Raw genomic sequence first — 25,601 nt, forward strand, 5'->3', positions numbered from 1 at the left:
TACTAGATATATCTAGACAGCCAGGATGTATGTATGTATGTATGTATGTATGTATGTATGTATTTATGTATGTATGTATGTATGTATGTATGTATGTATACTCCTTGACTTACCTGTATAGTAATATGTATACTGACTGACTGAATATGGACGTATATAGTCCCTGATATCTCTTTTTTATGCTGCTACCCCTCCCCTTATCTGGTGTCTTTTTTGTTAGGCTACTCTATCTAGTGCTTCTTTTCTTTCCAACCTTTCTGTCATTTTTCAACTGCCTATTTCCCCACGGGGATCAATAAAGTAGGCCTGCCTATCTATTTATCTATCTATCTATCTAAGAGGGCAGTGTGAGGGTTATCTATCGTTTCCCAAATCACTACCTAATATCCAATATCTTACCTTTTCTCTTAGAACTAAAGTCTCTACTTAAATCACTCAGGTTAGTAAACAACAAAATAGTAGGTTATTGAAACACTAGGCCTATAGAACAGTTTTCCCTGAAAACTCTGACTATAATTATGTATATTTTCATGTAGCCTATATGTGTATCTTATCTATGCTATATCACAGGGAGTTTTTGTAGGCTACTATTTTCTATGATTTCTGCAGGAATTTCTAAAAGTAGCCTACATGATTGAAACACAATGTAACGCCTCGGTGATACGTCATCCAAATAACTGTAGCTTCTCCTGTCAGCAGACGTGATTGGTCTGCGTCTGACCGCATCATTACGCCGGTTCTGCTAATCTACGTTAGAGACCTCATCTATCAGCGAGAGGTTCTCCGTCTCTGGAGGCGGGCTGCTCGTTGCACGGTGAGAGACTCTGGGCGGTCTCTCCGCGGGCGGTGGGGCGTCTCATCTCGCCGACCGGCCTACCGTCAGGGGCTCTTCTGTAGAGCGAGGCTAAACAAACACAGATGAGCCGCTGCATGCGCACATCCACTAAAAACGCCTGGCAGCGTCTGGTGGCTCACCAGAAGACGCCCGGAATCCGCCGGAGCAGCACGCGCCTGCACATGCTGTCTATATTCTGTTATATCTGTTCTATATAGAGCGCGTGTTGATGAATATCATTGGTCTGGATCATGATGTGGCAATGCTCGGGGGCTCGCGCCGTGATGTGTTATTGATGTTACAGTGAGATCATCTGCTGTTGCGCAACTGTTGTAGCCCGTCTACTGGATTACGGAGTTCGCAGTTGCGGTGGCTCTTGGTTGATGAACCTCACAGTGGACATGAGGAACCCGCATCTCCTCAGCGACGGCTGGAAGATTAATGGGAAGGAGGCACCGGCGAATAAGAAGTTTAAGAGGAAGGGTCGGGACCCCAAACGTGTCAGCGAGGTAAAAAGTTTTCAACATGATTCTAAAACGGACGAGGATTCTACGGGCGAGCTGGTGGAGGAGGCGTGCAGACCGAGCTCTCTGCAGGACCGCGGGGCTGCCCTGTCCCTGGCTGCAGCACTGGCCTCGTCCGGGAGTCAGAACACGGCTATAGATATGAGAATTAACACTGTTTCAACTGTCACCGGGACACCTCCGGCTGCCCCGCCACCGCCGGCGCCAGAGCCTACGAGCAGAGACGGCTACTCGACATTCCCGGCTTATGATCATCAGTCCTACGGCTCCGAGTCGCGGATCGTGCTCTGCGGTCTCTCTGAGCGCTCGCTCTCCGCCGCCGCGCAGGCGCCTTGCAGCCACGACCCCGGCGAGCCATCGTTGGAGTCGCCAAGGAGCCGGCTGGGGGAGCCGTCTGGCGTCGTCACCGAGATCAAAGCCATCCAGCAGACTCGGAGGCTCCTGGCCAACGCCAGAGAGAGGACCCGCGTGCACACCATCAGTGCAGCCTTTGAGGCCCTCAGAAAGCAGGTATGACCTCGGACCACTCCGAACACACAGCGGGACAAGGGCCTCTTGTGTAGAAGTTTGGGAGCTGAATTTAGAACGGCTTGTAACTCAGTCAGGCCCAAATGGAGACTGACAAGGAGAGACATGTGTGATATGTTCATATAAAATCGTGTTCAGTCATGGGCCTAGTGCATGAGGTGTTTCCTAAGCAGTTGTTTATAAAATGTTATACCACCATGACAGTTGCAACACCGCATGACAGAGGCTCCAGGCTGTTGTCACCCAAGCGTGCTGGTGATTGCGGAGACCTCTACATCCCCGTCTACTTCACACAACACTTCTGAAGCCACCCAGTGTAACCGAGTGAAATGTGTAGTAGCTGGTGAAACTCCACAAAGGAACACTGACAGTCCCTCCAAGGGGGTGTCCCTATTGGCGCAAACGTCAGCGTGTCTGCCTCCCAAACGAGAGACCGGTGTTCTAATCCCACCCTGGGCATGCCGAAACGGATGGGTTACACCAGCAGACATGGCTGATCAGATTTTGCCTGGTCAGACTCTGGCTGGGTCGCCTTCGCCGTGTATCACACAGCACCTTCTCGTTACTGCGGTCACAAACATGTCCACTGCCGGTCTGGGTCTGACCCTGTGGCGTCACTGGGACACTATGCACAACACTGCAAAACCCCCCCCTCAGGGATCAATAAAGTACTACTACTACTATTTACTGTATCTTCCTGCTCTCCCCAGCACCAAACACCCACGTGGACACATACACACACACAAACACACATACACACACACAAACACACACCCGGGCGCTCATCTATAGCCTCACCCAACCTGCTCTCCTCGCTCGCTCCGTCCGTCTGATGGTGTTTTAGCGGCTTATCTGTCTGTCTGTCCCCTCCAGGTGCCGTGCTATTCGTATGGCCAGAAGCTGTCCAAGCTGGCCATCCTGAGGATCGCCTGTAACTACATCCTGTCCCTGGCCCAGCTGGCCGAGCTGGACTACGGCCCCGAGCACAGCAGCATCACCTTCAGAGAGTGTGTGGAGCAGTGCACTAGGACCCTGCAGGCGGAGGGTCGTTCCAAGAAGAGGAAGGTAGGAAAAAAAGGGGGGGGGGGGGTATGGGGGTGACAGGGATAGGGATCTGAGGTGGGTGATGGGTGGATGACAGGTTCATATTTTGGTTAGCGGTGGCCTCCTGGTGCCAACATGGGACTAGTCGCTGTACTGGAGTCAGAAGGCTACTGTAGCTGTCACTAGTTCATCCCTCCCCATGTAGAACAAGTTCATCAGCACAGTGCTACATTTATGGGGACCAATAGGTGATTATAATAGACGATCAATGCAGTCGGCCATTCACGATTAACTCTCGGAATTCACACACACTCAACACTCTCTCACTTTCTGTGCACCTCTCCTCTACCTCTCTCTCTCTCTCTCTCTGCCCCCTCACTCTCTGTCTTTCCTTCTCATTAAGCTCTACATTCCTTCTCCTAATTAGGATCCCATTCAATTAAATTTCATTCAAATTCATCAACTGGTGTTGGAGAGAGGACTGGGTGTTCTGCCAGGTCTAGAGGTCCGTGAAACCGTGAACGACCGGGCTGAAGAGTTCTAAAGGGTTCCCCGGGTGAATAAGGCTGTGATTGATGGTTCTGAAAGTGGGGTTCTGACACCAGGAGCCTGTAAACTGAGGCTGAACTTCCTCCCGCTCCCTTCAGGACCCTCACAGCTTCCTGTAAATCACCACAGCTACAGCAGCATACACACAACCACATACTGTACGCAGGACACACACACACACACATACTGTACGCAGGACACACACACACACACATACTGTACGCAGGACACACACACATACTGTACGCAGGACACACACTTGCACGCCTGGATGCAGGCAGGAGGAATTTGCACATTCACAATCAGGTGAACACTTGAGACGGCCCCTTGATGTCGTGTTCTCTAACCTCATCTCTCATTTAAACACTGTTGATCACTCACACACTCATCCACTTTCTATCTCTTTTTTTGTCTTCTCAAGAGCACTTGAACAATGTGTGGCCAGCAGATGTTTGATATTGGTAAACAGATATGTGTACAGCAATACTCTGAAGTAATCTTTTAACTGTCCTGGGTTACTGACTGTAAACAAACATACAGCAACAGCTGCTTCGCAGTGGAGTATTAGATCTTTGTCTGTTGCCAGGCAAAACAGAAGCTCTGCTGTGTCACCAACACTTCTTCAGTACCAGGTGACTGACTGGCTACACTGGTTTGTTAGATATCTGTTCTCTGAAGAAATTGCTTACTCAGTTTGAAAACAACATAATTCCAATACTTTAAAGGACTTTTTTTCCTCTGGATAAGGAGGAATTGTTAGTTGTTTGTTTGTTTAGAAACAAATCCTCCATAACTAATCTACATGCATGTAACCTCCCTGTCCTCTCTTTCTGCTGTACTCTCTCTCTCGCTCCCTCTCTCTCTCACTCTCCCTGTGTGAGCTAAAGCGTTTCCCTAGCATAAGCGCATTCAGAAGGAAACTAGCGGAGCTGCTTTTTTTTCCCCTGGCAGTCCCAGACACCAGATGTTCCAGCGCTGGCTGGGAAGTCCTGCTGGCGCCAGGGAGGGCAGAGGGCAGGGGGAAGGCACGCGAGCTGGAGCCCACAGAGACGCCTGGCTGCAGGAGCTGGCAGATTCCCCAGCCTGCTCCGCTCCGCGCCTGGCCGCATTCCCCAGTCCTCCCTGGGACATCTGTTCCAAAAAAACACTTTGAAATAAAAAAAAACCCCACTGATCATCACTCTCTCAGGATACGGCTCTGAGAGCAGCTGTTACTGGGCCGGGGGGGGGGGGGAGCGGGGAGGAGGGGGCCGGGGTAAGAAAGAAATGCCTTTGTCAGAGAGAGCCAGTGAGTCTGGGGGGAAACTTTTCCAGGGAGAAAAAAAGTTTGTTTCTGAGCAGCAGTATGCTGATTAAAGGCACGGATCTGGATCTGCTGGCCAGCCGGGCCTTACAGCCTGGGATCACACACTCAGCTACAGCTGCCCAGACTCTAACACAGCGTTAATATACCACTTACAGAAATATAGCACTTCATTTAGATTGAATAACTACTTTTAGGATTCTGTTTTGGGGGAGGAAACATGACTACATGCTCGGAAACAGGTTAAACGGATTCTTAACAGTCCATCTTTGAAAGCTCACAAACTTAGCTCAACATGGCGATATTCCTCTGGTGTGTCTCAATTCTCAGTTAGACGACAGAGAGGAGAGGAAAGAGGCAGAGAATCTGTGCCTTGTTAGAAATACAAGGAGGTTATTTGGCTTGGTGTTTCTCCAGCACACCATGAGAGCCAAGGAATGTTGTTGTGTCCTCCCGGACACCCCCCCCCCACCCCCCCCAGATCTCACCCAACATATCCCTTACAGGAAGACCTGACCCCTCTCCCTCCACTGCCCCCCTCCCCCTATACTGTATTTGCAGGAGCTCAGTCAGCACCTATGATGTCACTGGATCTGCATGCTGATATTTATACCGCTCCTCTCTGTACACATCCCCTCCTGCTGGAGGGAGGGCCGTCTGTCTGTGGTTGTGTTCCAGGTGTAGGGTTAACAGACTGATGGGTTCTATTCTTCTGTTGCAGGAGTGACTCCTCCCAGCATCAGTGTGGAGGAGAGGAGGATCATCCACCACCGCCGCCGCCGCCGCCGGGCCCAGAGACCAGACTGCTCTATCATCTCCTCCTCCACCACCTCCTGGTCTTCATCATGGTCACCCTGCAGGAGGAGTTCCCAGACAGCTGAGGACCTGACCTCCTGGTCTCCCCGCTCCAGGCACAGCCCTCGGGACCAGCCCGGTGAAGCAGACTCATGTCTGGACAGACGGCCGGTTCACCAGGCTGCCTCGGGACACCTGCAGATTAACACCTCCTGACAGGACACACTGGGTGTCTGGGTGCCGAGCTGCCCGGAGAGACTGACAGCACGGATCATAGGGACTAAAACTGCTCTCTCTCTCTCTGGCATGGATGGAAGGTTCTATCAGTTGGAAGAGGCTGACCAGGAGTACAGATCTCGCCATCATTTAAATATTACAGACTCATGTTGGGTTTTAAGCCCCTCAGACAACATAACTCCACTTTACATCCCAGTGCCTTTACATATTAGTCATTAGTATTTTCTTGACAAGAGTGCATTTATAATTCTGGATTGATGGAAGCTACATGTAACATATCTTTAATTGCAACATGACATGCAATGCTATAGGATGTATGACATAACTACATGAGCTATAATGCTGTTGGTCAGTCTCAGTGGACATGGTAGTGAGAGGGTATATTCTATTTCTGCTAGTGTTTAACAACCCACTCTCTGTCCACTAGGCTGCTGTGTCCTGCTAACAGGCACATTAAACTCAAATAAAGGAACTGTTCTAACTGAATGTATACCGTCTTCTAACAGCTTTATTGCATTGGATTCTGTCTATTACAGCACTTTGTTTACAGTAACATTATATTTTATAAACCATGTTCCAATTTCATTAGTTCAAGATAAATAACTGAACAGTGTGACTGCAGACCACTCTCGGCCTACAGTACATCTGTATGAATGCACAAGACTGTTCATGTGTCAGTCTAGGCTACCTCACAGCGTTTCTTACCAGTCTCCATTCTAATTTCCAGAGAGGACTTACTGTAGGAACAGATCTGTTATAACAACATGAGCAGAGTCTGGCTCCCGCGGTGTTTAGCCTAGCTAACGGGCAGAGAGCTCTGCGTGTTTTCCTCTGTCGCGGCCGTGAGTCCTGGATGCCGTTCAGGTTTTTACAGCCCCGCAAACGAGGCCTGGAGCCGGGCAGGAAACACTAGTATCCTGTATACACAACGGCTGTCTGCTGGAAAGCGGCCGCAGCGCTGCTGGAGAGCCAGCTGTCTGCCAGGGGGGATCTCCTCTGAAGACACCCGCTAGAGGGACAAGACGTGGGCCTGTAGTCCAGTTTCTGATGATTTGAACTGAAATCAAAGGGGTGTCAGTTTGTGATTTATTTTTCATTTTTCATGAATGAGATCCGATTTGTTTTCGTTTCAGCTCTGAATGCCCTGTTTTGATCATGCAGAGAACACGGAGAACGTGGAACTAGACCCTCAGTGGGACACATACTACTGGTTAAGTATGGGGCTAACTTGAGTCTTTGACTCTCGAGTGATAACGGCTTCCGCCTGTAGCCCACCTTTACTTTAACAAAACAGTCTGTCACTCTGATCCATGCTACTAGTCTACGCTAAGGCAGAGACCACTAGCCCAGACCCAGGGATGTGAGCTGGGGAGATTGCCTGCTACAAGGAGGTTGTAATAGTAAGCCTACTATAATTCCCAGGAAACTCTGACATTGTGCTCCTCACGCCATCTGGTGGCTGAACAGCCCAACTGCAGAGGGGGACACCGGTGTCACAGACGCTTGTTACACTATAAATCTACCTTTTCTACAATGAAAATCGCCCATCTCTCTAACAGTGCTGGTGTCTTCACTGCATCCTGCTGGTGGTCACATCAACACAAAAAACAACCAACGCCTACACATCACTCTCAGCTATTCTATACATTGAATCTATAACCTCCAGTACCTAATATCATCATGTAAGTCTACTGGACTATTCTTGTGATAAAACAATTACATTTTAACTTAAGAGTAAAAACAATGAAATGTTAACTTAGAGTAAAAAAAACAAACATATTCTATACATTGCATCTATAACCTTAAGTACCTAATATCATCATGTAAGTCTACCGGACTATTCTTGCGATAAAACAATGAAATGTTAACTTAAAGTAAAATAATAATAATAATAATTTATGTAATATATAAAAGCTCAGTTACATTAATGTAGTTCAACAGTACATACGTTCACTACCCAGAAGGGATTTGAAACTTATTGCATATCAGCACTTTTAACAGAATAATTATCTTCTAACCAGTAGATTCCAGGGAAGCATCACAGCACACTTACCATACAGTACCATAGCATACAACAGTACCATACCATAGTATGCTACATATTATGTCCAAACACTCCACAGTCCATGCAGATGCCCCATATCATCATCGGTTGATCTCCAGGATGAGGGGCCTCTGCCTGCCAGGCCCACCCAGGCAGGGAGCCTTCAGCTGGGGCAGAAGGGGCAGTGCAGTCCTCCCGTCAGGTCTGAGATGGAGCCATCTCTGACCAGGCTCTGCAGTAAGCTCTTCTCGCGGTCCACGTTGTGCATGTCCTGCTGCATCATGGCCGCCATGGGGAGGTTGTCATAGTAGTGCAGTGGCGCCTCATGCTGGCTGAAGTTGTAACCAAATCCTGCCAGGCTCACCTCATCACACAGCAGACTGGCCAGACGCAGAGCTGTCACTCCCAGAGTTGGAACGTTCTAGAGGAGAGGCCGCCAACGACGAAGAGAGGAGATGGGGCGCAAGGAGAAGAGAGGAGAGAAGAAAAGATGTCAGAGAGGGACAGATACCAGAGGGCATCAGAGGCACTACCTGGACTTGGCAGAAGCAGTCCGGGGTGAGGGGGGCTTATTACCTGATCCCAGCCCCAGAAGCGAGGCTGGGGGTTGGGATAGTGCAGCAGGTCCAGAGCCACCTCTCTGATCACCTCCAGGTTCAAAACCCGGAACCTGGACACCTCCACAGGGATCTGGGCTGGAACCTTCTGCCAGAAGAACAGCCTGTCCCACAGAGACTGCAACACACACACACACACACACACACACACACCTGGGATTAGGAGGAGGAATGAAAGAGTGTGTGTGTGTGTGTGTGTGTGTGTGTGTGTGTGTGTGTGTGTGTGTGTGTGTGAGTGTGTAATAATAATAATAATAATAATAATACTGGACCATTAGAAATTGATGTGTGGGGGTCACTGGAGGACTTCAGAGTGCATGGAAATAAAAATGCATGACCCTTTGACAGAAATATATATTTCTTTGACCCTCCATGAGTGATTGAAAAAAAAAAAGAAAGATTGGCCCTCCCCTCCCCCACCAAATGGGCAATATTCATGTTCATATGGTGTTACTTGAAATAAGAAAAAAACAACTTCTGCCACTGATTGGCCAGATGCTGTATACGCCCACTGTCTGGGTAAGTCAAGCACAGAGATCAACTGATAGAGCAGCCAAATACAAACGTCACACAAAATAGCTTGCTGAATTCCGAAAAGCTGAAGAAACTATTTTATTTTGATCGATTCAAATTTGCATGACCCTCCCCTGGACTCAAATTTAAAAACGGAAACCCTCCTTTGGACTCAAATTTAAAAGTGATGGCCCTCCCCTATTTCCTCCAGTGACGCCTCCCATAAATTTCGACCTGTCCGTAATAATAAAACTGCAGCTCAAAGTGCTTTACAACAGGGGAATTACTAGCCTGGAAGCGAGACGTCATCAAAACATTTTTTTTTCACGTGTGTGAATACAGCCTCACCACGGTTTGTCTGCTGATCATGGCTCTGAGCCAGGCCAGGTCCACAGCCTTGTAGACCACTGCTACAAATAGAAGGTCTGGATCGAGGTCGTGCCAAGTCCGCGGGCTGCCCTCAGGGTAACTCATCCTGATGGAGGTCCGGTTCCCCACATCAGCACTGTGGACCCCCAGGGGACCACTGTTTAGCCTGGAGAACATGGAGAACCCAGAGAGAACAGACTGTAAGGTCGGCCCTGGAGCTTATCTCATAAGATAAGACATACATTGTCCCACAGGGAAATTTGTCTTGGGCTCCAAGCCGCTGCAAGACACAATACATTTGCCAACAACATCACAATGCGCATACATGCATAGTACATAGATCATACATACCTGCATGCACTCATCCGAATTAGATTTATTTTAGCCAAATAGGTGGACAGATTTTTTTTAAGAATGAAAAAGGAAAAACCCCGGTTTCAAAAATACCTGTGTTCATGTGGACAGGGCCTGAGTTGTCAATTTCTATAGTAGGGCAGTGTTTTAGTTACCTACAGCCTGAATTATGAGTTGTTCGAGATTTATGAGGAAGTGACGATCCTCACTGATTTTGTCTGGGAGTCAAAAGCAGTCAACATTTAAATGAAACAGAAAATGTGTATGCATCTGAAATTACCAAATGCCGCTAGAGTGTTCCGAACGTTTCACTGGGGAGCATGGTATGAGGAAAGCATGACCGGCTTCAGACAACTCTATCTCAAGAAGTATAAATGTCACAGTTTAGATATTTACACCGTTGGAGTCCTGGGAACCAGATTAAATATTCAGTATATAATATGTCAGTGTAGCTTAAAAATTGTAGGAGCAGAGACGGGTATATTCATCATCGAAATATTATATATTTATTGTCCCATATTGAAGGAATGTTCCGGTTTAGAGTGGTGGCAGTTGGTGATTTGAAAATATCCACAGATTTTGTAAACTGATGGTTAGGGATGGGTATTGGGGATTTTAGCGATACCGGTATCGATGCCGATATTGCTTATCAATATCGATACTTATCGATACTCTTATTGATACTACTCTACCACTTTGGGACTCATCCATTGCCTGGGTTGATAAGACTTTCTGTCTCAGTTGGCCTTCATTTACATGGTGGACTGTCACTAATATAGTGATCCTGTGTGATACTTGTCCAGCCATCGCTGGTTATGGCTACTTTTTACACATTGGCAAGCTCACCTATGATGTTTCTCTTTTCAATTGCATGGCAAGCAGGTATGAGGGTGTCTGATAATGTCCCTCTGGAAGGGGGGTGGTAACTGGGGTTAAGCGCTGTGGTCATCTCCCTACAGCAGGGGTGCCCAATACGTCCATCACGATCGACCAGTAGGTCGCAGAAGCTATGCTGGTAGATATGGAGCCATTCAAAAGAAAAGCCATAAAAAAGGCGACTTGATGACGCTCGTTGAAGTTGTGTGTGAGGAGGCAAGCAGTCACATCACCTCTCTTGTTGTCCAAATGACCAGCTTTTCCCTCCTGCTCCTTTGTAGATTAGAAGTGTGACCTTTTGTACTGCAGTTTAGCTGAGTATTGATTAAATCATGTGTGGGCTCATTTCATCATTGTTTAGGCTTGTATGTTTAGCCGATAGCTGATAGTACTCTAGAAAAATCAATCAGAAACATCAGGGTTGAACCAGTCAGGATTATGCAACCCTGATCCAAGGCTGATCCATTCAGTGCAAGTCAGCAGAGTGTATTGAGCTGTGACTGAGTCATTTAAGTAGGCTAGTCACTCTGTTCTGACAACTAGCTGACTGTCACCTGTTAAGATTGTGCAAGGCTTATACAGTAGACAACAAAGTTAACGTTCTACTTCCAGTGTGAAGTAATTGGTAGCTTGATTATTAAATATATTCTTTGAATTTGAAACAATAGCCATATGTTGTTATTTTAGTTGTATGTTGTTATTTTCTAATGGGTTTTCAGCAATGGGATTATTTTAATGTCTTTTAAGGTCTTAATGACACGTGAATTCAAACCTAGCCAACGTTAACTGACAAGTGACAGAAGGGATCTTGATCTTGATGAGTGTTGTTATTACGTCTGTCAACGTTAACACGTTAACGCTCGCAATTCAACAGGAAATTGTTCAATAAAATTAAAGCAAATTAATCATATTATCAAATTTGAACCCCAACTTCCTCCCGTAATTCCAACGTGTTTACCTGGCTGAATTACGGAAAAGGATGTGAAACGCGGATAAATTAATTAAATTAAATTTCAGTAGCTACTTCAGCCAGGTAAACCCTTGTGTAAACACTCTCTGAGAAAACACGCAGTGTTATATTGCAGTGATGTAGGTACTCCCGTCAAAGCAAGCTGTGTGCACATATTGCAGTGATGTCTTTCCACGGAAGCCAGTTGAGTAAAAACCAGGCCAGATCCAGCCTGGCTTATGGCGGATGGGCGTTCATACAGCTGTTCCTTTGATAGTTCGAACCACTTTGTCATGCATATCTTTATTATTTATCACACACGCCTTGTGTGAATTGTTTTATCTCCCCCCCAAATGTAAGAAAATACTAGTATTTTAAACTTGTGATTAATCATGATTAATCACAGCCTATTATTGTGATTAACTCGATTCATTTTTTTTAATCGACTAACAGCACTAGTTATTATACTGCAGTCAATGCAGTTTTTCATCACACGGTTTTTCAGCATGAGACAAGCTACTCAATGCTGTGGGTCGAAGGAATAAGCAATTCCATGAAGGTAATCCTGGTACTGCTGCTAATACAAGATTGATTGATCTACAAAAGCAGTTTTTGTGTGTGTGTATACTGTACTGTATGTGTGATATTTATTGCCTTTTTGAGGGAGATACAGTAGGCCCCTCTAATTTAGCGGAGAAAGCAGGGGAAACACCTCTATATGACGTCACACGGCGTTGCTATGATGATCAGCTACATTTATTAGTTATTTATTTTAGTGCTAAATTATACTGACATTTGGGTATCCAACAACAAAAATCCACTCAGATGGGCGTCTATTCTGATATGTAGTAGGCTGGAGCGGCACGTAGTGCGGGAGGTAGAGTGTCTGGCTGGGGAACACAAGGTCCCCGGTTTGATCCCAGCTCCTGGCAGTGTGCTGGGAGTGTGCAAAGCCATTCCATTTTCTTCACAACCTAAATGGGAGTGCATAGGGCGGGATTCGAACCGCTGACCCTACGATCTTTGGACAACCCGCTCTACCTCCTGAGCCATTCAGCAGACTACCAGTGGAGATTTTCTCTGTACGAGGCCCATGTACAGTAGAAGCTAAGAAGCTAACACAACAAAAAAAGAAAGGTAGAAGAATAAGTGATAATGGCCACAAGAAAGAGAAAAGGTGTACACAAACATTTCAAAGAAGAATGGACCAAATCTAATTCTCCCACAATCGGAGTAGCAATTTTGAGAGGCTCTACATTTGCCAGACAATGTTTATCATTTTTCAAATGCATTGTTTTCATCCATTGTGCCTCCTTCCCCTCAAATTTGAAAAAATTGCTCTTGTCATAAAGTCCTAAAGTTCCCGAACCCTAGGCTAGGAGTAGGGGCTAGGGAGTAGGGCCTGGGAGATAGGGGTTAAGGAGTAGGGGCTAGGGAGTAGGGGCAGAGAGGTAGGAGTTAGGCAGTAGGGGCTAGGGAGTAGGGGCAGAGAGGTAGGAGTTAGGAAGTAGGGGCTAGGGAGTAGGGGCTGAGAGGTAGGAGTTAGGGAGTAGGAGATAGGGAGTAGGAGATAGGGAGTAGGGGCTGAGAGGTAGGAGTTAGGGAGTAGGAGATAGGGAGTAGGGGCAGAGAGGTAGGAGTTAGGCAGTAGGGGCTAGGGAGTAGGGGCTGAGAGGTAGGAGTTAGGGAGTAGGAGATAGGGAGTAGGGGCTGAGAGGTAGGAGTTAGGGAGTAGGAGATAGGGAGTAGGGGCTGAGAGGTAGGAGTTAGGGAGTACGGGCTGAGAGGTAGGAGTTAGGGAGTACGGGCTGAGAGGTAGGAGTTAGGGAGTAGGAGATAGGGAGTAGGGGCTGAGAGGTAGGAGTTAGGGAGTAGGGGCTGAGAGGTAGGAGTTAGGGAGTAGGAGATAGGGAGTAGGGGCTGAGAGGTAGGAGTTAGGGTGTAGGAGATAGGGAGTAGGGGCTGAGAGGTAGGAGTTAGGGAGTAGGGGCTGAGAGGTAGGAGTTAGGCAGTAGGGGCTGGGGAATAGAGTCTAGGGGCTCAGGAGTAAAGTGGTCTCACCTGATGACCACGTCAAAGCGGTTGATGAGGTCACCCAGCTCCAGGCTGTGCAAGATGCCTCCATTTCCCATGACCACACAGCGGCGGCAATGGTTCCTGGTCTGCTGGGTGGTGTGGCTGGGGGCGGGCTGGGGGAGGAGCTGGAGGACCTTCTCCAACTTGGCCTCCACGCCCCGGAACCCGAAGGGGGGCGGGAACTTCACCATGTCCGGGGTGAGGGGTGTGTCCTTCCACAAGAAGGGCTGGGTCATATGACTGGGGTTCTGAAACCGCGCCTCAACGCCCTTCCTAGCAAAGCCTGGTCGGCACTCTCCTTCCAGAACCCTCCGCACATACGACTGGACAAGCTGGAACATACAAGACCAGGGTTAGAGTAGGACCGGGTCAGACCAGGCCAGGCCCAGACCAGACCAAGCCAGGTGAAGGCCTGTGTGCACTGACCCCGGTCACCCATGGGACCGACCACTGCTGCACCCTGTCGGCAGAGACAACCTACACAATATGATCTGCTATTATTACATATAATCATGCCTCAACACTGTATAACCTTGGGGTAGCTTTATGGGAAGGGACCAGGTTTTCTTATTTTTCTTTTAATCCAAAATATGTTACTTGTATGTATTATGTATGCATAATTTACAAATTAACTATACAATCACTTCATTTACGGTGGCCTCTCGAGAGATTCCAAGGTGTGAGACTGGTAGTCCCTACATGCAAGTTAACTTCAGACTTAGTCTTCCAAGAAGGCGGAACAATTTCTGCAGCTCTGCCTTCTGCCCTACTGTACTACAACAAGTAATCCAAGTTGATGTCAGACAGTATTTACCGTGGTTTCAAAGCACGGTAATCAAACACGGTTTTAATAATAATTACAGCTGCTGCGCAGCACTGGATCGGGTCCGGACATTTTGAGGAGGAAGAGGAAGGAGGAGACAAATGACAAATACATGAGTGTCTCTGCCGGGACCCTAATTATTTAAAACTTCTTAAATTAAAAAAAATATCTTAAAAATCATGTGTCAGAAATCCAAACAGTACAATGCCTGAGTAGAACTATGACTTAAACTATGACTTAAACATAAATGTCATGAATGACTGTAAACATTTATAAAGAGCTTTAGAAAGGCTTATAAATGCATTACAATGTGTTGTGGAATGTGCTTATGATTAGGGTTGCAAGGGGCAGAAAATTTCAGGTAAATTTCCAGAAACTTTCCGGAAATTTACCATGGGAAGTTAAGCTTGGGAATTGTGGAAATTTTGATCGTTTTTGTAGGCTATGTTTTTGTTTTGACGACCGGCCCATCGGGATTCTTCCCGAACATCCCGATGGCCAGTCCGCCATTGGTCACACAACCCGGACGATCGGCAATACGAAGGGGAGAGACACAACTCCTTGACTCTCTCAGCTCGCAACCGTAATTCCACACCAGACAGGGTTGCTCTTGTGTGACGAACCCTGAAGCTGAGATTAAACTAACCACCCTCAGGCAGCGGCGGCCAAATAGGCCCCTCCCTCTGGGATCCAGCCATACTTGGATCTGTTGAGACCCCTGGTTCCCGGTGGGCAGCTGCACCGGAAAACAATGCATTAGACCGCTACACCACAGAGGACCCCTTTAACAGGGAACTTAAATGTAGCTTAGTGAGGGGGAAAAACATAACATGGAATTCTAGATCTGGCAGCATGATCTTGGTTCAAACAACCTGATTTAATGCAAATTCTGTTGAATTTCAACTCTGCACTGTGCATTCATCCATCACATGTGCAGCGCATTCTTCCATCACATGCACAGCTAATTCCTAGCATCCTGCACACTAAGAGGGCTGTAGAATCCATTAAAGTTCTACTCTGAAAGATTAAGTGAAAATTTTCATTTTTAAAATTTGTATTAGAAATGTTTGCCTGCATGTCACCTGACAATACAACGGGTTTACATTTATGTCTGTATATGAAAAGGTACAGTTGGTATAAAAAAAAAAGAAGTCCCAGTTTATTCCCATGAATTCCCCGTAATTCACACAAATTCCTGTTAATTCCCATGTAGATTTTCCAACTTTGAATATTCCCAGAATTTTGTAACCCTACTTAGTTTCATTAGTTTCCTTTTTTAACTATTACGTTGAACCACAATTCAAAAGCAATGGCTGATTTTTATTAGTTAATTTTCAGTAAATTTGTATTTATTATTACTTTTGTCAGTTTCAAGTTATTTCAGTGACCATTGTGGGTTTTTATTTCTTTAACGGAAGGGTACCAACAATTTTGTCCATGACTGTAATTGTTAAGAGTTGCTTGTGTGTGTGTGCAGATGCAAGCAGTGAAAGATCACAAAGTACAGAACGGATAGGACCAAGCATAGAATACGGTTAGCTAAGACAGGAGGCAAGGTTGGAAGTGGGAGCGTAGTTTGGCAGATAAGTTTAATGAGCAGAAGGGCACACTTGGTAGTATGCCCAGAATTATATGAAAGGGGCACTTATTCACCAAAATAAGGCAATGCATGAGCTCACACTTGTTTATTTGCTACTATAAAAAGCTCAAAAGTACAAAATTTGCTACTATAAAAAGACCAAAAGAGCATTCAGATGTTTTTGTCACAGACTAGACTCTCATCCATCAAACCTAAAAGGACATTTTGAGGTCCAGAAATTATCTTCACAGGCCAGACCAGCCAAGGCCAGAACAAAGCAGACCAGACCAGGGTTAATTGGAGTGGACCAGACTAGGGCTGTCAACTGAGCTCAGAAATGATATTCGACTTTCTCTCAAATATTTTCCAAAGATTGAATATTTTCAATTATTGGTATCATATAATTTTGCATTGAAAAAGACTCAATGGAACCACTTCTAACTACAAAAAGGTGCCCGCCGCCTATTGTCATGAACAAGCACCAACGGAACTTTAATGTCCGTCTGTGTTCACAGGATTCATATCCTGATAGCCAACTGAAAACAAAACAAGAGGAATAGCCTAGTGCTGGTCCACTTGATCAAATTCAGTGCTTGTTTACAATGTTGTCTGCCGGCTGCCGAAAAGACGCGCTCAGATTAAGGAAGTAAGGTATTTCCTCGCCACCTAGATAGTACCACCTAAATGTAAATAATAAATCCTCCAAGATCCTAGATAGTACCACCTAAATGTAAATAATAAATCCTCCAATTCCCTTCCCCCCCGTATTTTAGTAGATAACCGTGAGATTTCTGATCAGAATGAAATTTGTCTGTCTTTTAACCTGCATTTTGCTGAGGCAGGACATCTCTTTGATAGGATCAGCAATGGGTCGCACCCTGAAGCTGCATTTGATAGTCAGGACACAGCATCACACCACTCATACTGTACTTCTCCTTTCTCCCATTTACCCTTGAAGAGGTTTATGATGCTCTACAATCAATAGATCCTAAGTGCTCCACAGGTAAAAATAATCTGGAGGCCTACTTTATCAAGTTAGCTGCTTCGGTTATCTCTGAACAACTGACTTTTACATCTTCAACCTCTCCGTCGCCTCTGGTAAGCTTCCTCTTGAGTGGAAATCTGCTAGAGTGATTCCGCTACATAAGGGAGGTGATAAGGATAAGCTGGATAGGTGATAAGGATAAGTTGGATAATTATAGACCTATCTCCAGGTTACCCTGCCTGGAAAAAGTACTTGAGACCTTAGTAAATAATCAATAAATCAATCAATAAATCCTTTCTCTCTATCTATTCAGTGCTCAGTCCTCATCAGTCTGGCTTTAGAGCCCAGCATAGTATAACCTCGCCGATTACTTTGGTTGTGAATGATATTACTTCGGCCTTAGATAAGAAAAAAAACAGTGCAGCCCTATTTATAGACCTTTCGAAAGCGTTTGACACAGTTGATCATTCACTACTACTGAATAGACTAGCTAGCATTGGTCTAGATGAAGGTGCCCACAGATGGTTCCAGGATTATCTATCAACTAGACGCCAATGTGTGAGAGTTGGTCATGCCCGGTCTGAGTTCCTGTCCTTAACCAAAGGAGTCCCTCAGGGTTCAGTGCTGGGTCCTGTCCTTTTTACAATCTACATAAACAATATTGTATCTGCATTGAATGGGTCATGTCAAGTGTATTTTTATGCTGACGATACAGTTATCTATTGTTCTGCAGTGCAGTCAGCCACTGAAAAGCTGCAGCTTTCTTTTATTGCATTGCAAGAGGTATTTTTTCATCTTAAACTCATTCTCAACGCTAGCAGAACAAAGTTTATGTTATTTTCAAGGACTAAAAACATTGATTATGATAAATTACAGATATCATCAATAAATGGCACTCAGATAGAGAGAGTCACAGAGTATAAATATCTAGGCCTGTGGATTGATGAAAAATTATCTTTTAAATACCATGTTGAGAATCTTGCCTCTAAGCTGCGCCAGAAGGTTGGCTTTCTGTATAGAAATCGTTCTAACTTCCCTCGGTTCTGTAGAAAAAGGGTTATTGAATCAATATTTCCAATATATGTTCAATACAATTGAACAGATATTGTACAATATACAATATCTGTTCTTGACTATGGTGATGTCATTTATTGGCACGCTGCAGCCTCTACCTTGAAACCTTTCTTTCTTTATTGGTTTAGTTTTAACAGGGACAATGCATATTAATGAACAATAATAAAATTGTAAATGGGTCAGGGTTAACCAAGAAGGCCAATTTTCACCCGTAGTCCCTGGCCTGATGTTCAAAAAACCTCTGGACTCTGTGTACCACTCTGCACTTAGATTAATTACAGAAGACACGTATGATACACATCATTGTATTCTGTATAGTAAAGTTGGTTGGTCATCCCTAGCAGCTCAGCGTGACCATTACTGGTATCTGTATATCTTTAAGGCGGTTATCGGTAGACTACCCCCTTATATTGCCACCCTACTGGACTGGAACGTTCCTTCCTATCGGACTCATTCCAGTAACTGACTTGTTTTTAAGGTCCCTCGAGCTAATACAGAGCTTGGCAGGACAGCGTTCTCATATGCTGCTCCAAAGTCTTGGAATGACATTCAGACTCAGTTGAAGATGGAGGTTCTCCCTTCAATCACAGAGTTTAAAAACATGATCTCTGTCTTTGGTGAATCAAGTTGTAATTGTTTTATTTGATGTGTGATGTGATGTTTATTTGATGTGTGCATTGTTCACTCGGTGATGCTGTAAATGAGGTGCACGCACATCAGTGTCTTTTCAAGTTTAAATTAAGGTTTGAATGAATAGGTCGCTACTTACATACAGTGGTTTTGCTGATTTTTTGCCATGTTGAAAAGAATGAATACTAACAATGTATTTGGCATAATGAGATGATGAGTGCGACTCGGGTGGTGATGCACCCTACTAATCGAATCTACCTTTTGAAGATTGATTATGCATTTTTCCCCCAAAGTCGACGACTAGTCGAAGTATTTATTTGACGGGCCTAGACCAGACCAGACTAAACCAGGGCGAGACCAGACCAAACCAGGGTTTGTAGGAGTGAACCAGACCAGAAGAGGAGGTAGAGCACTCAACTGTTCCTGTCTGAGCTTACCTTCCGATGGGCGGGATCTACATTCCACACCAGCGGCTTCGGGGAGTTGGAGTCAAACAGAGGCAGGGTGACGTAACCCAGACAGATCAGCACCAGCACCACCAGAAGCACCAGCAGACGCCTACAACACAGACACACACAAGCACACACACACACACACACACAATAAGTTGAGTCAGTCTGTCCTTGAACAGTGCTCTCCTCCTCTAACCTCAACCCTAATCTGAGGCTATGAGCAACCAGACACAGTTGAGCTCAGCTGTGGAACGTCAGTTTGCCTCTGAGCTGTGATCAACAGGCAGGTGATCTACAGGTAGGTGATCGATAGGCAGGTGATTGGCTAGACCAGGATCATAGCACCAGAGGTACTGGAGAGACCATTTTGTCTCTGTCGGGTGAAAACCACTAATCTCCAAAATGGCAAGTTTCCAGAATGTAGAAAAGAACATTCCAATTTCTGTTTTTGAATATAAAATCACATATCATGAGCTGTTGGTCCCAGCTTTCAACTGTTGTAAAATAAATAAATAAATAAAATTCCCAAAACGGATTAAGTGGTTTTCACCCGACAGGCTGACAGGTCCTGGCAGGCAGAGAGGAGCAGCATGCAGCTGAATTTGCAACATTTCTAACAGGTTAGAACAGATGGTCAAACAAGGTTATAAAAGATTCTCCCTTTCACACCATGGAAGACTTATTTAGAACTGTTACCACAACTGCCTGTGGTCCTCAGAGTACAAACATCAGTCAGAGAATTCCAATAGAGCCCCAGCGAGAGGAAAGATCTGTGCTCATGCCAAGCCTCTCCTACCCCCCACCCCAAAACCGTCCTATCTAGCTACAGGCTTTATGTTGATAAATTACCTATGGGATCCCAGGCGCTTCGGCATGTTGTTCCGTAGCTCGTGGGACGACCCGTCACAGTGTGGGTCCTCGATGCTCCTCGGTCTGTTCCGCATGGACTGGACCTCTGGACCCACACCAGATTTCGGACTCCACACCTCACTCTCACCAGCCAATCCTGATTCAGACATCAATATCACAATCACTCAGCTCTGATATACATTAAATAAGGAGGCATAATTAAAGTAATGTTGGTGTTAGAAATTGTTTTTAACCATTTTATATTGAAGCCTCTCAGGTTCCCAGAGCACTTTATTTTGAGAGGATAGGACCTTTCTGGGAACCCCCATCGAAAACAGCACAAATGACCCTCACCCTTCTGAATTCTTAATTTGAGAACGCATACTGCAGTCCAGTATCTTAGAGGGGAGGCCATGCTAACCATACTGGACCGTAGAGGGTAGCCATGTTTAATGAGCTGTCATATTCCAGTTCACTCAAGAGGAAAGAGTTGACATGCAAAATGGTGGTTTTATAATGCTAACCATTTTGGTTCGATTGCTCTTGCAATAGCATGTGTTGAACACCCGAATGAGGGATAGCATGGAATCAGCTGAAAATGTTCTCCATCAATCAACAACATTATGGGTAATTCGAAAATGAGGCTCTATGTCCAAATTTCCAAACTATCCCTTTAATGTTCCATTCAAATGGATATGAAAAAATTATGTTTTTGCTTCTACTCCTTTTAGACTTGAGTCACCTGTACATGCTATGTAAATTTGTAGGCTAAGTGTTAAAAACCACTCTCAATTACAGGGTGAGAAACCATGATAAATAATGACATAAAAGGCAGAGTAAAAGTTACAATAATTTACTAGAGTTAAATAAATCATCAATTAACACTAATTCAATTCCCCAATCTGAAAGTCTGCTCGTAGTGTCCCTTCCGTATCTTTCATAGCTTTCCTCCTTGCAGCAGACCATCTTTCTGCCTGATCCATCTTCACCTCCTTGTCTGCAGGACTCATGCTGTCAGGCCATCTCACTGTTCCATTGTGTGAAGCTGCCACATGATCACTAGCCTGTGAGATAATCCATCTGGCGCGTCAGGTTACATGATCATAGCTTCATGTGACAATGTTTGGGCAGATGGCTTTTGTCTCAGCATGTCTTCCACTGCACTGCGAATAAGTCCCGCTCTGAGACAACATTTCTTGTTGATCAGCAGCCTAAACACATGACCAATTCAGGATGAGGAATTTGTAGTTCCTCATAAAATTCTAACCATTCTAACAGTTTACTTTGTATTGAGATTTTGTAAGACAACCAATCATATAACATTTACAGTACTATGATTTTATTCCAGTGGCAGCAGGTGATAACATTTAGCTGAGGATGGGAGACTCATCCCTGGTGGGGGATACCAAATATTTTTTTCTACATTAAACACACATTTCCCGATATATTTATATATGGGTAAAGCCAAAGCTAGTTCCCATCTATGCAGAGGCTGTTTAGGGTTACGTTTAGGGTTGGGTTAGGTTTAGGGTTAATAGTCAGGGAGGCTATTTTGATTAACCTTGTTTGTCAGGTCTTTTTTTTCTGCTGATTCTTGTAGCTTGGGGGTACCTCTTCAAAATACAGTAGTGTGCCTGCCTGGCGATATCCCTTGAACATTTTCAGATATTAACCCCTTTGCTGAAGTACCAAAATAAGCAAAATAGGCCTACTCAAATCAAAAGGCATCAAATTTGCTTCCTTTTCTCGCGTCACAGCCATGCGCAGTCTCATGTTTTAACCACGTGATTTGTTGACCCGGCCGCGTCCACGAAGTTAACACGTTCATGTGGATTTTTAATGAGCGTTCACTGCTCTCCCCGCTGTATTGCATGTCCCTGCATTAGCATTGTTAAAAAAAATGATGCAAATAATAATTGCATGGTGCAAACGGTTCGTGAACGCGGCGGGGTCTGAGAAAAGCACAACTGCGCATGTCAAAAGGGGTCGATTTCTTGAAAATGTTTCAGGAAGTAAATGGCAGCCTGGCCCTTTGGTAGAGACACAGTCGGGGGATGGACCGTGGGTCTCTGACCTGCTCCTCACCAGCTCTGATCCAAGGTGGTGGAGTATCGTCACTATGAACGTCACGCACCACACAACTCAGCCCTTGAGTGGGCAAGAGACGCACGGTCTTCACCGGTTGGTGCATGGAGATTGCCCAGAGGTCACTGGACTGCCCCCAGCCCGCTCTGACCTGAGGGGGCGGAGTCTCGCCACCACGCCACTATGCACGCCACGGACACAACAACTTAGCTCTTGAGTGGGCTAGAGACACATCATGGTCTTCACTGCTGGGTGTCGGTGGGAGGCCCAGAGAGGGCTACAATGTCCCTGACCGGCTCTGACCTGAGGGGGCGGAGTCTCGCCACCACGCCACTATCCACGCCACAGACACCACAACTAAGACCCTGAGTGAGCTACAGACACACAGTCTTCACCAAGGTTATTAGAGTTAATGAAAACTAACTAAAAAACGAAAACTAGGTGTGAAAAAACATTTTAGTTAACTGAAATAAAAATAAAAACTAGGCTTTACAAAAAAACGATAAACGATAAACGAAAAATAAAAACTAAACTAAACTAGCAAACCTGCTTTAAAACTAATCAAAACTAAACTGAAATTGAAAACAAAAAGTTAAAACGATATCAAAATAAAAACTAATTAAAAAAGCAAAACTATTATAACCTTGGTCTTCACTGGTGGGTGCAGGGAGATTGCCCGGATGTCACTGCACTGTCCCCGACCTGCTCTGATCCGAGGGGGCGAGTCTCGCCACCACGCCACTACCACGCCACGGAACTCACAACACAGCCTCTGAGGTGGCTAGAGACACACAGTCTTCACTGGTGAAGGCAGATGGGTAGCCCGGCGGGGCCTTCACTGTCCAAGACCGGCTCTGACCCAAGGGGGCACAGTCTCGCTACCACGCCACTATCCACGCCATGGACACCAAAACTCAGCCCTTGAGTGGGCTAGAGACACATGGTCTTCATGGAGATTGCCCAGAGGTCACTGTACTGTCCCCGACGGGTTGTGACCCAAGGAGGCGGAGTCTCGCCACTACACCACAGACCCCACAACTCAGCCCGAGTGAGCCAGAGACACACGGTCTTCATTAGTGGGTGCAAGGAGATTGCCCGGAGGTCAATGCACTGCCCCCGACCAGCTCTGACCCAAGGGGGCAGAGTCTTTCCACCACGCCACAATCCACGCCATGGACCACATAACTCAGCCCATGTGGGCTAGAGACACACAGTCTTCACCATCTGGTGCATAGAGATTGCCCAGAGGTCACTGTCCCTGACAGGCTTCCAAGCTTTTAAGCCATACATTCCATCATTTATTCCATCTTTCAGCTTTGACAGTATTACTCTATTGCTCATATTTCAAGCTAAATGCTCAGTTCAAGGCTTAAACTACTTGGGTTGAAAGTTAAAAAGTATTTAAGTTCTTAGCTTCTTTAGGTAATGCAGTTCCAATTCTGCCAGATTCACATTTTAGCTAAGCTTCCAGGTTTTCCAGCCTACAAGGTTTTTAGCTATACATTCCATCATTACAGTGTAACAGTTTATCTTCCAGCTTTTGTAGCAATGTATTTAAGTTCTTAGCTTCTTTATGTAATGTACTTCAGCTTCCAATTCTGCCAGTTTCACAGTTCAGCTAAGCTTCAATGTTTTTCAGCTTCCAGGATTTTCAGCAGATTTTTCACATTCATACATTTTCAGCAATGCTTTTGCTATTCCATTCAGCTGCTCAGCATTCACACGCATTTTCTGCAAGAAATGCAATTTTCTAGTGTATGGTGTATTTTTTAGCTTTCAGGCTTTATGAAAAGTTCGGTTGTTTTAATAAAATAACATTTCGTGATAATTTTTGTCACTGATATCAATAAACATAAATATTTCCAATATTTATTCACATGTATTCCAATATGAAAATCCCGTCAGACTAGGGGCTGTACACCAACACTGTACAAGTTAAGTTAATAACTCAATTAGTAAATCACTATAAACTGCATTATTTTGGGTGGTGGAAGATACGGAGTCCATTTCGACAAGACCAGAAGCTGTTTGCCCCTGGATACTGGGATGACGATAAGGTCAGCTTAACGGTAGCCTAATGGTTTACTACGGCTAAAATGAGCTAAAACTAACCAGCCAAGTAGCGAACCATGTGGTTATTTTCTTCTACATTACAGAAATGTAAATTCTAGCTGAGGTCTTACCTATTTGAAGAGGGGAAATCCTGCCGTTTACATAAAAGAAGTAACGTTACTTCTGCTGTTACCGACACCGTGCGCTCCATACTAATGAAACTGTAATATTGGATGCTGCAATCTCACTACAGTGCAGACGAGGGCGTGTTAGAAGCAGCAAATAGCAGCCCGAGGTTCTAATCACAGATATAATAATATATCTATAATAATATATCTATGGTCCCAACGACGTCCCTCTCCTCCCGAGGGCTACTGGAAGTGTAAATCTCTCAATTATATTAAACTGGCTCTCGTGCAGTTCCCGATGATTGCCTCATTGGTAGTGAAATTACGTGTAATACTAGAACATAAAATAAATACAATAAAATAAATAAACGCTGAAGCTATAGGGCGAGAACGTAGGGCTCGTATCCATGGATGCCATGTCCCAACGATGCGATCCTGTTTCAGAGAAGCACGTGATCGAGGACAACCACGTGATCGGTTTGTTTGGAGATTCAAGTTGGCAGATGCTAGATGGACCATTGGTTTTTTGGGGGTGCGCTTTCAAAGTATGCCCTGATGGGAGGTGAGGTTTCACAGCATCAGAAAGTATGCCCTGATGGGAGGGAGGTTTCACAGCATCAGAAAGGCGCCGAGCAGTGGCATTTTTATATGTAAAAAACATAGGAAGACTACAGTAGCCTGGGCTACTGAGCGAATAAGAGGGCAATATTTTGGCCGAAACAACCAAGCTTTTGGGATACACCAAATAAACTACAGAGCCATTATATGACAACAATGGCCGAGTACCACGAAGAGGAATGACAGAACGATAAAATACTCCCCCTTAGGCCTAGCACTTTTGGGGGCGGGCATGGCTCCCTAAGGCCCTCCAGGACTTGATGATGGAGGTGGAGAAGAGGACCGTCATTGTCTTTGGCATGTTGAATTTCTTCATCTGCCCCAGGAAGTACATCCTCTGCTGTGCTTTTTTAGCATTTAGCAGAGGCATTTTTGTACGTTCACGCGTTACAATTCCCATTATTGATCCTGATGTGTGTAATATTATGTATAACAACAATATGTTGGGTCTTTTAATTGATTGCACCAAACATGTCTATAATCATAATAGCGTAATGAAATTCTCACGATGCAACATGTGACGTTACAGTATGCCTCCAACACACTCCCACATATTCAATATGTATATATTTACACAATTCTATTTTATCAACATAACATGAGGATCCTTTCTCCGCAGGTTATAATGTAAAAGTCAAAAACAGAATTGCTTCGTGCGCCATCTGCACATTTGCAAATGGGTTATTTTACCACCCAAAATGTAGAACATGCCC

General features: G+C 45.2%; 2 protein-coding genes across 4 annotated transcripts; one reads left to right on the forward strand and one right to left on the reverse strand.

Moving 5' to 3' along the window:
- Window positions 1–924: 924 nt before the first annotated feature.
- Window positions 925–5,643, forward strand: atoh8 (atonal bHLH transcription factor 8). The gene is made up of 3 exons (XM_084449262.1): window positions 925–1,869; window positions 2,761–2,952; window positions 5,505–5,643. The coding sequence occupies exons 1-3, from the start codon at window positions 1,219–1,221 to the stop codon at window positions 5,508–5,510; spliced, it is 849 nt and encodes a 282-aa protein (XP_084305388.1). The 5' UTR covers window positions 925–1,218; the 3' UTR covers window positions 5,511–5,643.
- Window positions 5,608–24,792, reverse strand: st3gal5 (ST3 beta-galactoside alpha-2,3-sialyltransferase 5). 3 transcript variants are annotated; one of them, XR_014630789.1, is made up of 7 exons: window positions 20,006–21,868; window positions 19,142–19,262; window positions 13,599–13,945; window positions 9,338–9,524; window positions 8,436–8,594; window positions 7,339–8,280; window positions 5,608–6,872 (listed from the first exon to the last, which is right to left on the reverse strand). XR_014630789.1 is itself a non-coding variant. In XM_084449258.1 (7 exons), exons 2-7 carry the CDS (start codon window positions 20,098–20,100, stop codon window positions 8,023–8,025), a joined length of 1,167 nt encoding a protein of 388 aa, XP_084305384.1. In that variant the 5' UTR covers window positions 20,101–20,162; window positions 24,274–24,792; the 3' UTR covers window positions 5,611–8,022. The 3 variants fall into 3 exon arrangements, 2 of the variants coding, with proteins under 2 accessions (XP_084305383.1, XP_084305384.1); XM_084449258.1 differs by adding an exon at window positions 24,274–24,792 and having other exon boundaries at window positions 5,611–8,280; window positions 20,006–20,162; XM_084449257.1 differs by having other exon boundaries at window positions 5,608–8,280.
- Window positions 24,793–25,601: the final 809 nt, after the last annotated feature.

This window comes from Borostomias antarcticus (assembly GCF_949987555.1).
Source record: "Borostomias antarcticus genome assembly, chromosome: 14".
In the NCBI taxonomy this organism is placed as follows: Eukaryota; Metazoa; Chordata; class Actinopteri; order Stomiiformes; family Stomiidae; genus Borostomias; species Borostomias antarcticus.